General features: G+C 38.8%; 3 protein-coding genes across 3 annotated transcripts; all 3 read right to left on the bottom strand.

Moving 5' to 3' along the window:
- Positions 1-1,374: 1,374 nt before the first annotated feature.
- LOC114467429 (zinc finger protein 2 homolog) lies at positions 1,375-3,994 on the bottom strand. Its single transcript, XM_028453730.1, has one exon. It carries the CDS (start codon positions 3,685-3,687, stop codon positions 1,648-1,650), a length of 2,040 nt encoding a protein of 679 aa, XP_028309531.1. The 5' UTR covers positions 3,688-3,994; the 3' UTR covers positions 1,375-1,647.
- Positions 3,995-6,016: 2,022 nt separating this feature from the next.
- On the bottom strand, positions 6,017-7,490 carry LOC114467468 (gastrula zinc finger protein XlCGF8.2DB-like). Its single transcript, XM_028453784.1, has 2 exons — positions 6,477-7,490; positions 6,017-6,393 (listed from the first exon to the last, which is right to left on the bottom strand). Exons 1-2 carry the CDS (start codon positions 7,394-7,396, stop codon positions 6,291-6,293), a joined length of 1,023 nt encoding a protein of 340 aa, XP_028309585.1. The 5' UTR covers positions 7,397-7,490; the 3' UTR covers positions 6,017-6,290.
- Positions 7,491-10,320: 2,830 nt separating this feature from the next.
- On the bottom strand, positions 10,321-12,937 carry LOC114467430 (zinc finger protein 2 homolog). Its single transcript, XM_028453732.1, has one exon. The coding sequence runs from the start codon at positions 12,631-12,633 to the stop codon at positions 10,594-10,596; it is 2,040 nt and encodes a 679-aa protein (XP_028309533.1). The 5' UTR covers positions 12,634-12,937; the 3' UTR covers positions 10,321-10,593.
- Positions 12,938-14,209: the final 1,272 nt, after the last annotated feature.

The following is a 14,209-nucleotide window of genomic DNA, read 5'->3' as shown; positions in this document are numbered from 1 at the left end:
TCTAACACATAAAATAGGTCATAAATGTTTTCCTCATAACATGTACAAAGCCATTCAACCATTTAGAATGTATTGCGGAGCTAAGATTCACAAACTGTGTTTCAAATTTCTGTGTTCAGGATTTAATGGGCGGGTCAGAAATCATAGCTGTGTTATGTAACGGAGACATCATTAACATGACCTTTTATGACTGTGGTAGATTCTGCTATCGTGTGGTCTGCTGGAGAAGAAGCAGCACGGACAGGGACAGGAAGAGACTCAGAAACTGATTAGGAGAGTGAACTCTGTCCTGGACCATCCACTGGACTTTATAGAGGAGGTGGGTGAGAGAAGGAAGTTAGCCAAGCTGACATCCATCATGGACAACACCTCTCACCCCCTGCATCAAACTGTGGAGGGTCTGAGCAGCTCTTTCAGCAGCAGACTCATACACCCACGGTGTAAAAAGGAGCGCGACCACAGGTCCTTCCTCCCATCTGTCATAAGAATGTACAACACTAGCATTGTCCAAAGTGTTTTGTTTTTTCTCATCTGTAAATAACGATGTGCCTTCACAGCCTTACTAATGTGCAATACCATTCATAATCATTGTAAAACCCCACACACCGCTTATATATATATATATATATATATATATATATATATATCGTTGTCTCGACAAATGTCTATTATCCATTTTTAATTTTTATTTTATTTTTAATGTTCATTTTATGTTTGCCTTTATTTTTTCTTTCTGTATTTGTCCTTAGCTTTCTGTTTTGCTTAATCTTTTTGTCTTGGCTGCTGTAACATGTGAATTTCCCCAATGTGGGATAAAATAAAGGAAATCTAATCTAATAAAGACGACCCTGCTGCTGAAGCACACCAAACTACTGCAGCCTCCAGCAGCCGCAATTTGGCCCCTCGCCTAAAACAAACCACATATTAAAACTCGGGAATAAAACGCATCCGCTGGTGCCACATTTTCCATGAAATTAGCACTTTTTTGCAACGTGATTTTGTTTTTGTCCCCTAGCGGGCGCAGTTCTGACTCTCCATGCACATATTGGCACTCGGGCGGAGCAGACCTTTCCGCTGACACCTCGTTTGACCCGATCCAAGCATTTTTGGAAAACCTTTGGGAGAAGCAGTATCAACGCTAGAGCCACTTTCACACTGCTCTCTCCCATAGGGTTAGGGTTAGTAGACAAAGGTGGAGCCCTTCCCATAAGAGGGAGTTGTTCCAGCGCCTCTGACACACCCCCAGCATTTAAGAGAAGAGAGAAGTGCTTGTTTTTCCATGATTTGGAGACAAAATTTTATAATCTTAGCAATTTTTTCCATCTTTCAAATTTGGCTCAGTGGTCAATGACACGTTTCTGTGGTGAGACAAAGTCATAACACAATTTTATTTCTACTTTACAAAGACTTTAAGAAAATATTTACTGCACATCACATCTGTAAAATATTGAAAGAACTAACTTGCAAAACTTTAACTTCACTTCAAACTTCAACTATACCTAAACCTATGTAGCTAAAACAAAAAAAAAACAATGAACAACTATTAGGAAAATATTTACTACACACGTCACAGCTGAAAGTCTTTTCTCATGTGTGGACTCTCTTGTAGACCTTCAGTTCAGACTTTTGTTGAAAACAATTCCTTTGTCAAACATCACTTTTGACTAGTTTCTCTTCTTTGTGAATCATCATATGTGACTTCAGGTAAAACTGACGGGTAAAACATTTACTACAAACATGACATTTGAATGGTTTTTCTCCTGTGTGGATTCTCATGTGTAATTTGAGAGTAGACTGTGTAGTAAAACATTTACTACAAACATCACATTTAAATGGTCTCTCTCCTGTGTGGACTCTCGTGTGTTGCTGAAGGTTGACCTTACCGTTAAAATATTTACTACAAACATCACATTTGAATGGGTTTTCTCCTGTGTGGTTTCTCATGTGTAACTTAAGGGTTGACTCTCTAGTAAAACATTTAGTACAAACATCACATTTAAATGGTTTCTCTTCGGCATGGACTGTCACGTGTCGCTTAAGTTGGAACTTTTCAACAAAACTTTGACAACAAACATCACATTTAAATGGTTTCTCTCCAGTGTGGATTCCCACGTGTCGTTTGAGGTTGACCTTACAGGTAAAACATTTCCCACAAACATCACATTTGAAAGGTTTCTCTCCTGTGTGGATTCTCATGTGTTCCGTAAGGTGAGACATTTTGATAAAACATTTCCTACAGACATCACATTTGAATGGTTTCTCTCCTGTGTGGATTCTCATGTGTTGCTCAAGGTTAGACGTTTTGATAAAACATTTCCTACAGACATCACATTTGAATGGTTTTTCTCCTGTGTGGATTCTCATGTGTTGCTTAAGGGTAGTCTGTTGAGTAAAACATTTACGACAAACATCACATTTGAATGGTTTTTCTCCTGTGTGGATTCTCATGTGTTGCTTAAGGGTAGGCTGTTGAGTAAAACATTTACTACAAACATCACATTGAAATGGTTTCTCTCCAGTGTGGATTCCCACGTGTCGTTTGAGGTTGACCTTACAGGTAAAACATTTCCCACAAACATCACATTTGAAAGGTTTCTCTCCTGTATGGATTCTCATGTGTTCCGTAAGGTGAGACGTTTTGATAAAACATTTCCTACAGACATCACATTTGAATGGTTTCTCTCCTGTGTGGATTCTCATGTGTTGCTCAAGTTTATACGTTTTGATAAAACATTTCCTACAGACATCACATTTGAATGGTTTTTCTCCTGTGTGGATTCTCATGTGTTGCTTAAGGGTAGTCTGTTGAGTAAAACATTTACGACAAACATCACATTTGAATGGTTTTTCTCCTGTGTGGATTCTCATGTGTTGCTTAAGGGTAGGCTGTTGAGTAAAACATTTACTACAAACATCACATTTAAATGGTTTCTCTCCTGTGTGGATTCTCATGTGTACCTTAAGGTGAGACTTTTTAATAAAACATTTCCTACAAACATCACATTCTAATGGTTTCTCTCCTGTGTGGATTCTCACTATTGAAGCTTCACTAAGTGATGCTTTCTTACCACCCACACATTCAGATCTCATTTTTACCTGAACCTTCTTCTTTGAACAAATCTGTTGAAATGAATTAATCCGTCTTTTAGAAGCTTTACATCCCATTTCAGTATTTTTACTTGAGTCAGACATTTTTCTCTTTTTTCTGGTGGAGTCAAAGTCAGCTTCAGTTTCAGAGTCTGACAGAGGTTTCTGCCAAAAATCTTCATCATCATCATCATCATCATCATCATCATCATCATCGCTACTATGTTCAGTCTGAGATGAGTCTGTTTCTGTTCCATCAGGACCTTGTAGTACTAAACTGTTTGGATCTGGGTTCTGTTCTGCTTCTAGTCCTTTGCTGTTAATTTCCACACTTTGTCTTTTCATGAATTCATCTAAAGTGCAGGTTGAAGGTTCCTCCTTCATGTTGATTTCTGTTAGTTGTCTCCAGTGTAGCTGGGAGACCTGAGGCTTCTCCTCTTCATCTTCACATTTAACAGGACAAGCAGCACTGTTTGTCTCCTGCTGCACACAAAGCTGCTTTTCCTCCTGACCTTCACTGAGCATCTCTGGTTCCTCCTTTATGTGGAGACGCTCTGGGAGCAGCTGCTCCACATTCTTCCTACACTTCCAGTTCATCATCACCGATGGTGTGGAGTAAAATGTCAATCTTTACATTTTTATCTTTCTCTCCACTATGCTAGCTCCTCTGCTAGCTCGGTTAGCATTCTGCTCCAGCCTCTCCGTGTCTCTGTAACTCCGTCTTCTGACACCGTGTTGTGCTCTCTCACCTTCCACTGGAGCTTTAAGGCTCTATTATAGTGTGGACTGACTCCGTCTGTAGACTGAATATTAATAATATTATATATTAGACTCACAGAAACATTTGTTGTTTTTCTCCGCTTTTTCTTCTTCTGCGGCTCTAATTCAGCGGTTCTTCTTCTTCAGGGTTTTCCGGCGGTTGGTAAACTACGAAAAGGTGCATTTCCGCCACCTACTGGTACAAAGTGCGGATCAGAATATCTCACATGTTCTATTTCTTGTAAAAAAAAATAAATAAATAATAATGTCTCTCAATCAGTTTAGTTTAAGAAAATCAAATAAAATCCTTCATCCTTCATTTTTTGAATTATTTTGTAAGATAACTATTACATTAAATTTTACTATTTTTCCACCAGTCTTCTTTTGAAATCATATTTCTGACAGTGTATAATAACATGTTCCACAGTCTCCTTTTGTCCACAGTAGTTACATCTACTCATCTTATGTTTTCCTATTCTAAACAATGTACTGTTTAATCCAGTGTGTCCAAATTGTAGTCTAGATATTATTCTTTCATTCCTCCTATTGGTTCCTGCACTTCTCATTTCACCATCATTCCTTTGCATTCTATAAAACCATCATCCTTTCCATCCTTTTCTTTTGACACCTTTCCTTCAATCTCTGTTTAATAATGCTCTTCACCTCTGTTCTACTGATGTTAACTGCTAAATCTACTTGAGTATTTGTTGTAGCCTTCTTTTCCACCTTGTCTTCCAATTCATTACCTTGTACGCCTAAGTGTGCAGGTACCCATAAAAACATTACTGTATCATCCATCCAACCAGCCATTTTCTTCTAACACATAAAATAGGTCATAAATGTTTTCCTCATAACATGTACAAAGCCATTCAACCATTTAGAATGTATTGTGGAGCTAAGATTCACAAACTGTGTTTCAAATTTCTGTGTTCAGGATTTAATGGGCAGGGTCAGAAATCATAGCTGTGTTATGTAACAGAGCCATCATTAACATGACCTTTTATGACTGTGGTAGATTCTGCTATCCTGTGGTCTGCTGGAGAAGAAGCAGCACGGACAGGGACAGGAAGAGACTCAGAAACTGATTAGGAGAGTGAACTCTGTCCTGGACCATCCACTGGACTTTATAGAGGAGGTGGGTGAGAGAAGGATGTTAGCCAAGCTGACATCCATCATGGACAACACCTCTCACCCCCTGCATCAAACTGTGGAGGGTCTGAGCAGCTCTTTCAGCAGCAGACTCATACACCCACGGTGTAAAAAGGAGCGCGACCACAGGTCCTTCCTCCCATCTGTCATAAGAATGTACAACACTAGCATTGTCCAAAGTGTTTTGTTTTTTCTCATCTGTAAATAACGATGTTCCTTCACAGCCTTACTAATGTGCAATACCACTCATACTCATTGTAAAACCCCACTTACCGCTTATATATATATATATATATCGTTATCTCGACAAATGTCTATTATCCATTTTTTATTTTTATTTTATTTTTAATGTTCATTTTATGTTTGCCTTTATTTTTTCTTTCTGTATTTGTCCTTAGCTTTCTGTTTTACTTAATCTTTTTGTCTTGGCTGCTGTAACATGTGAATTTCCCCAATGTGGGATAAAATAAAGGAAATCTAATCTAATAAAGACGACCCTGCTGCTGAAGCACACCAAACTTCTGCAGCCTCCAGCAGCCGCAATTTGGCCCCTCGCCTAAAACAAACCACCTATTAAAACTCGGGAATAAAACGCATCCGCTGGTGCCACATTTTCCATGAAATTAGCACTTTTTTGCAACGTGATTTTGTTTTTCTCCCCTAGCGGGTGCAGTTCTGACTCTACATGCACATATTGGCACTCGGGCGGAGCAGACCTTTCCGCTGACACCTCGTTTGACCCGATCCAAGCATCTTTGGAAAACCTTTGGGAGAAGCAATATCGACGCTGGAGCCACGTTCACACTGCTCTCTCCCATAGGGTTAGGTTTAGTATACAAAGGTGGAGCCCTTCCCGTAAGAGGGAGTTGTTCCAGCGCCTCTGACGCCCCAAGCATTTAAGAGAAGAAAGAAGTGCTTTTCTTTCCATGATTTGGAGACAAAATTTTATAATCTTAGCAATTTTTTCCATCTTTCAAATTTGACTCAGTGGTCAATGACACGTTTCTGTGGTGAGACAAAGTCATAACACAATTTTATTTCTACTTTACAAAGACTTTAAGAAAATATATACTGCACATCACATCTGTAAAATATTGAAAGAACTAACTTGCAAAACTTTAACTTCACTTCAAACTTCGACTATACCTAAACCTATGTAGCTAAAACAAAAAGAAAAACAATGAACAACTATTAGGAAAATATTTACAACACACGTCACAGCTGAAAGTCTTTTCTCATGTGTGGACTCTCTTGTAGACCTTCAGTTCAGACTTTTGGTGAAAACAATTCCTTTGTCAAACATCACTTTCGACTAGTTTCTCTTCTTTGTGAATCATCATATGTGACTGCAGGTAAAACTGACGGGTAAAACATTTACTACAAACATGACATTTGAATGTTTTTCTCCGGTGTGCATACGCATGTGGCTCTTATGGTTGGCCTTACTGACAAAACATTTACGACAAAAATCACATTGAAATGGTTTCTCTCCTGTGTGGGTTTTCATGTGTTGTTTAAAATGAGCCTTTTGAATAAAACATTGATTACAAATATGACATTTAAATGGTTTCTCTCCAGTGTGGATTCTCATGTGTATCTTAAGGTTGACCTTACCTCTAAAACATTTACCACAAACATCACATTTAAATGGTTTCTCTCCTGTATGGCTCGTCAGGTGTCCTTGAAGGGTAACCTTACAGGTAAAACATTTACTACAAATATCACATTTAAATGGTTTCTCTCCGGTGTGCATACGCATGTGGCTCTTAAGGTTGGCCTTACTGACAAAACATTTACTACAAACATCACATTGAAATGGTTTCTCTCCTGTGTGGATTTTCATGTGTAATTTGAGAGTAGACTGTTGAGTAAACCATTTACTACAAACATCACATTTAAATGGTCTCTCTCCTGTGTGGACTCTCATGTGTCGCTGAAGGTCGACCTTACCGTTAAAATATTTACAACAAACATCACATTTGAATGGGTTTTCTCCTGTGTGGTTTCTCATGTGTAACTTAAGAGTTGACTCTCTAGTAAAACATTTAGTACAAACATCACATTTAAATGGTTTCTCTCCGGCATGGACTGTCACGTGTCGCTTAAGTTGGAACTTTTCAACAAAACTTTGACAACAAACATCACATTTAAATGGTTTCTCTCCAGTGTGGATTCCCATGTGTCGTTTGAGGTTGACCTTACAGGTAAAACATTTCCCACAAACATCACATTTGAAAGGTTTCTCTCCTGTGTGGATTCTCATGTGTTCCGTAAGGTTGACCTTATGATTGAAACATTTTCTACAAACATCACATTCAAATGGTTTCCCTCTAGTGTGGATTTTCAGTTTTGAAGCTTCACTAAGTGATGCTTTCTCACCACCCACACATTCAGATCTCATTTTTATCTGAACCTTCTTCTTTGAACAAATCTGTTGAAATGAATTAATCCGTCTTTTAGAAGCTTTACATCCTATTTCAGTATTTTTACTTGAGTCAGACATTTTTCTCTTTTTCTGGGGGTGTCAAAGTCAGCTTCAGTTTCAGACTCTGACAGAGGTTTCTGCCAACAACCTTCATCATCATCATCATCATCATCATCGCCACTATCTTCAGTCTGAGATGAGTCTGTTTCTGTTCCATCAGGACCTTGTAGTACTAAACTGTTTGGATCTGGGTTCTGTTCTGCTTCTGGTCCTTTGCTGTTAATTTCCACACTTTGTCTTTTCATGAATTCATCTAAAGTGCAGGTTGAAGGTTCCTCCTTCATGTTGATTTCTGTTTGTTGTCTCCAGTGTAGCTGGGAGACCTGAGGCTTCTCCTCTTCATCTTCACATTTAACAGGACAAGCAGCACTGTTTGTCTCCTGCTGCACACAAAGCTGCTTTTCCTCCTGACCTTCACTGAGCATCTCTGGTTCCTCCTTTATGTGGAGACGCTCTGGGAGCAGCTGCTCCACATTCTTCCTACACTTCCAGTTCATCATCACCGATGGTGTGGAGTAAAATGTCAATCTTTATATTTACATATTTCTCTCCACTATGCTAGCTCCTCTGCTAGCTCGGTTAGCATTCTGCTCCAGCCTCTCCGTGTCTCTGTAACTCCGTCTTCTGACACCGTGTTGTGCTCTTTCACCTTCCACTGGAGCTTTAAGGCTCTATTATAGTGTGGACTGACTCCGTCTGTAGGTTTGTTATTAATAACATTATATATTAGACTCACAAAGACACTTGCTTGTTCCTCCGCCCGCTTTTTCTTCTTCTGCGGCTCTAATTCAGCGGTTCTTCTTCTTCAGGGTTTTCCGGCGGTTGGCAAACTACGAAAAGGTGCATTTCCGCCACCTACTGGTACAAAGTGCGGATCAGAATATCTCACATGTTCTATTTCTTGTAAAAAAAATAAATAAATGTCTCTCAATCAGTTTAGTTTTAAGAAAATCAAATAAAATCCTTCATCCTTCATTTTCTGAATTATTTTGTAAGATATCTTTTACATTAAATTTTACTATTTTTCCACCAGTCTTCTTTTGAAATCATATTTCTGACAGTGTATAATAAAATGTTCCACAGTCTCCTTTTGTCCACAGTAGTTACATCTACTCATCTTATGTTTTCCTATTCTAAACAATGTACTGTTTAATCCAGTGTGTCCAAATTATAGTCTAGATATTATTCTTTCATTCCTCCTATGGTTCCTGTACTTCTCATTTCACCATCATTCCTTTGCATTCTATAAAACCATCATCCTTTCCATCCTTTTCTTTTGACACCTTTCCTTCAATCTCTGTTTAATAATGCTCTTTGCCTCTGTTCTACTGATGTTAACTGCTAAATCTACTTGAGTATTTGTTGTAGCCTTCTTTTCCACCTTGTCTTCCAATTCATTACCTTGTACGCCTAAGTGTGCAGGTACCCATAAAAACATTACTGTATCATCCATCCAACCAGCCATTTTCTTCTAACACATAAAATAGGTCATAAATGTTTTCCTCATAACATGTACAAAGCCATTCAACCATTTAGAATGTATTGCGGAGCTAAGATTCACAAACTGTGTTTCAAATTTCTGTGTTCAGGATTTAATGGGCGGGTCAGAAATCATAGCTGTGTTATGTAACGGAGACATCATTAACATGACCTTTTATGACTGTGGTAGATTCTGCTATCGTGTGGTCTGCTGGAGAAGAAGCAGCACGGACAGGGACAGGAAGAGACTCAGAAACTGATTAGGAGAGTGAACTCTGTCCTGGACCATCCACTGGACTTTATAGAGGAGGTGGGTGAGAGAAGGAAGTTAGCCAAGCTGACATCCATCATGGACAACACCTCTCACCCCCTGCATCAAACTGTGGAGGGTCTGAGCAGCTCTTTCAGCAGCAGACTCATACACCCACGGTGTAAAAAGGAGCGCGACCACAGGTCCTTCCTCCCATCTGTCATAAGAATGTACAACACTAGCATTGTCCAAAGTGTTTTGTTTTTTCTCATCTGTAAATAACGATGTGCCTTCACAGCCTTACTAATGTGCAATACCATTCATAATCATTGTAAAACCCCACACACCGCTTATATATATATATATATATATATATATATATATCGTTGTCTCGACAAATGTCTATTATCCATTTTTAATTTTTATTTTATTTTTAATGTTCATTTTATGTTTGCCTTTATTTTTTCTTTCTGTATTTGTCCTTAGCTTTCTGTTTTGCTTAATCTTTTTGTCTTGGCTGCTGTAACATGTGAATTTCCCCAATGTGGGATAAAATAAAGGAAATCTAATCTAATAAAGACGACCCTGCTGCTGAAGCACACCAAACTACTGCAGCCTCCAGCAGCCGCAATTTGGCCCCTCGCCTAAAACAAACCACATATTAAAACTCGGGAATAAAACGCATCCGCTGGTGCCACATTTTCCATGAAATTAGCACTTTTTTGCAACGTGATTTTGTTTTTGTCCCCTAGCGGGCGCAGTTCTGACTCTCCATGCACATATTGGCACTCGGGCGGAGCAGACCTTTCCGCTGACACCTCGTTTGACCCGATCCAAGCATTTTTGGAAAACCTTTGGGAGAAGCAGTATCAACGCTAGAGCCACTTTCACACTGCTCTCTCCCATAGGGTTAGGGTTAGTAGACAAAGGTGGAGCCCTTCCCATAAGAGGGAGTTGTTCCAGCGCCTCTGACACACCCCCAGCATTTAAGAGAAGAGAGAAGTGCTTGTTTTTCCATGATTTGGAGACAAAATTTTATAATCTTAGCAATTTTTTCCATCTTTCAAATTTGGCTCAGTGGTCAATGACACGTTTCTGTGGTGAGACAAAGTCATAACACAATTTTATTTCTACTTTACAAAGACTTTAAGAAAATATTTACTGCACATCACATCTGTAAAATATTGAAAGAACTAACTTGCAAAACTTTAACTTCACTTCAAACTTCAACTATACCTAAACCTATGTAGCTAAAACAAAAAAAAAACAATGAACAACTATTAGGAAAATATTTACTACACACGTCACAGCTGAAAGTCTTTTCTCATGTGTGGACTCTCTTGTAGACCTTCAGTTCAGACTTTTGTTGAAAACAATTCCTTTGTCAAACATCACTTTTGACTAGTTTCTCTTCTTTGTGAATCATCATATGTGACTTCAGGTAAAACTGACGGGTAAAACATTTACTACAAACATGACATTTGAATGGTTTTTCTCCTGTGTGGATTCTCATGTGTAATTTGAGAGTAGACTGTGTAGTAAAACATTTACTACAAACATCACATTTAAATGGTCTCTCTCCTGTGTGGACTCTCGTGTGTTGCTGAAGGTTGACCTTACCGTTAAAATATTTACTACAAACATCACATTTGAATGGGTTTTCTCCTGTGTGGTTTCTCATGTGTAACTTAAGGGTTGACTCTCTAGTAAAACATTTAGTACAAACATCACATTTAAATGGTTTCTCTTCGGCATGGACTGTCACGTGTCGCTTAAGTTGGAACTTTTCAACAAAACTTTGACAACAAACATCACATTTAAATGGTTTCTCTCCAGTGTGGATTCCCACGTGTCGTTTGAGGTTGACCTTACAGGTAAAACATTTCCCACAAACATCACATTTGAAAGGTTTCTCTCCTGTGTGGATTCTCATGTGTTCCGTAAGGTGAGACATTTTGATAAAACATTTCCTACAGACATCACATTTGAATGGTTTCTCTCCTGTGTGGATTCTCATGTGTTGCTCAAGGTTAGACGTTTTGATAAAACATTTCCTACAGACATCACATTTGAATGGTTTTTCTCCTGTGTGGATTCTCATGTGTTGCTTAAGGGTAGTCTGTTGAGTAAAACATTTACGACAAACATCACATTTGAATGGTTTTTCTCCTGTGTGGATTCTCATGTGTTGCTTAAGGGTAGGCTGTTGAGTAAAACATTTACTACAAACATCACATTGAAATGGTTTCTCTCCAGTGTGGATTCCCACGTGTCGTTTGAGGTTGACCTTACAGGTAAAACATTTCCCACAAACATCACATTTGAAAGGTTTCTCTCCTGTATGGATTCTCATGTGTTCCGTAAGGTGAGACGTTTTGATAAAACATTTCCTACAGACATCACATTTGAATGGTTTCTCTCCTGTGTGGATTCTCATGTGTTGCTCAAGTTTATACGTTTTGATAAAACATTTCCTACAGACATCACATTTGAATGGTTTTTCTCCTGTGTGGATTCTCATGTGTTGCTTAAGGGTAGTCTGTTGAGTAAAACATTTACGACAAACATCACATTTGAATGGTTTTTCTCCTGTGTGGATTCTCATGTGTTGCTTAAGGGTAGGCTGTTGAGTAAAACATTTACTACAAACATCACATTTAAATGGTTTCTCTCCTGTGTGGATTCTCATGTGTACCTTAAGGTGAGACTTTTTAATAAAACATTTCCTACAAACATCACATTCTAATGGTTTCTCTCCTGTGTGGATTCTCACTATTGAAGCTTCACTAAGTGATGCTTTCTTACCACCCACACATTCAGATCTCATTTTTACCTGAACCTTCTTCTTTGAACAAATCTGTTGAAATGAATTAATCCGTCTTTTAGAAGCTTTACATCCCATTTCAGTATTTTTACTTGAGTCAGACATTTTTCTCTTTTTTCTGGTGGAGTCAAAGTCAGCTTCAGTTTCAGAGTCTGACAGAGGTTTCTGCCAAAAATCTTCATCATCATCATCATCATCATCATCATCATCATCATCGCTACTATGTTCAGTCTGAGATGAGTCTGTTTCTGTTCCATCAGGACCTTGTAGTACTAAACTGTTTGGATCTGGGTTCTGTTCTGCTTCTAGTCCTTTGCTGTTAATTTCCACACTTTGTCTTTTCATGAATTCATCTAAAGTGCAGGTTGAAGGTTCCTCCTTCATGTTGATTTCTGTTAGTTGTCTCCAGTGTAGCTGGGAGACCTGAGGCTTCTCCTCTTCATCTTCACATTTAACAGGACAAGCAGCACTGTTTGTCTCCTGCTGCACACAAAGCTGCTTTTCCTCCTGACCTTCACTGAGCATCTCTGGTTCCTCCTTTATGTGGAGACGCTCTGGGAGCAGCTGCTCCACATTCTTCCTACACTTCCAGTTCATCATCACCGATGGTGTGGAGTAAAATGTCAATCTTTACATTTTTATCTTTCTCTCCACTATGCTAGCTCCTCTGCTAGCTCGGTTAGCATTCTGCTCCAGCCTCTCCGTGTCTCTGTAACTCCGTCTTCTGACACCGTGTTGTGCTCTCTCACCTTCCACTGGAGCTTTAAGGCTCTATTATAGTGTGGACTGACTCCGTCTGTAGACTGAATATTAATAATATTATATATTAGACTCACAGAAACATTTGTTGTTTTTCTCCGCTTTTTCTTCTTCTGCGGCTCTAATTCAGCGGTTCTTCTTCTTCAGGGTTTTCCGGCGGTTGGTAAACTACGAAAAGGTGCATTTCCGCCACCTACTGGTACAAAGTGCGGATCAGAATATCTCACATGTTCTATTTCTTGTAAAAAAAAAATAAATAAATAATAATGTCTCTCAATCAGTTTAGTTTAAGAAAATCAAATAAAATCCTTCATCCTTCATTTTTTGAATTATTTTGTAAGATAACTATTACATTAAATTTTACTATTTTTCCACCAGTCTTCTTTTGAAATCATATTTCTGACAGTGTATAATAACATGTTCCACAGTCTCCTTTTGTCCACAGTAGTTACATCTACTCATCTTATGTTTTCCTATTCTAAACAATGTACTGTTTAATCCAGTGTGTCCAAATTGTAGTCTAGATATTATTCTTTCATTCCTCCTATTGGTTCCTGCACTTCTCATTTCACCATCATTCCTTTGCATTCTATAAAACCATCATCCTTTCCATCCTTTTCTTTTGACACCTTTCCTTCAATCTCTGTTTAATAATGCTCTTCACCTCTGTTCTACTGATGTTAACTGCTAAATCTACTTGAGTATTTGTTGTAGCCTTCTTTTCCACCTTGTCTTCCAATTCATTACCTTGTACGCCTAAGTGTGCAGGTACCCATAAAAACATTACTGTATCATCCATCCAACCAGCCATTTTCTTCTAACACATAAAATAGGTCATAAATGTTTTCCTCATAACATGTACAAAGCCATTCAACCATTTAGAATGTATTGTGGAGCTAAGATTCACAAACTGTGTTTCAAATTTCTGTGTTCAGGATTTAATGGGCGGGTCAGAAATCATAGCTGTGTTATGTAACAGAGCCATCATTAACATGACCTTTTATGACTGTGGTAGATTCTGCTATCCTGTGGTCTGCTGGAGAAGAAGCAGCACGGACAGGGACAGGAAGAGACTCAGAAACTGATTAGGAGAGTGAACTCTGTCCTGGACCATCCACTGGACTTTATAGAGGAGGTGGGTGAGAGAAGGATGTTAGCCAAGCTGACATCCATCATGGACAACACCTCTCACCCCCTGCATCAAACTGTGGAGGGTCTGAGCAGCTCTTTCAGCAGCAGACTCATACACCCACGGTGTAAAAAGGAGCGCGACCACAGGTCCTTCCTCCCATCTGTCATAAGAATGTACAACACTAGCATTGTCCAAAGTGTTTTGTTTTTTCTCATCTGTAAATAACGATGTTCCTTCACAGCCTTACTAATGTGCAATACCACTCATACTCATTGTAAAACCCCA

This window comes from Gouania willdenowi, chromosome 7, assembly GCF_900634775.1.
Source record: "Gouania willdenowi chromosome 7, fGouWil2.1, whole genome shotgun sequence".
Lineage (NCBI taxonomy): Eukaryota > Metazoa > Chordata > Actinopteri > Blenniiformes > Gobiesocidae > Gouania > Gouania willdenowi.
This window is presented reverse-complemented; position numbering and strand designations above follow the sequence as displayed.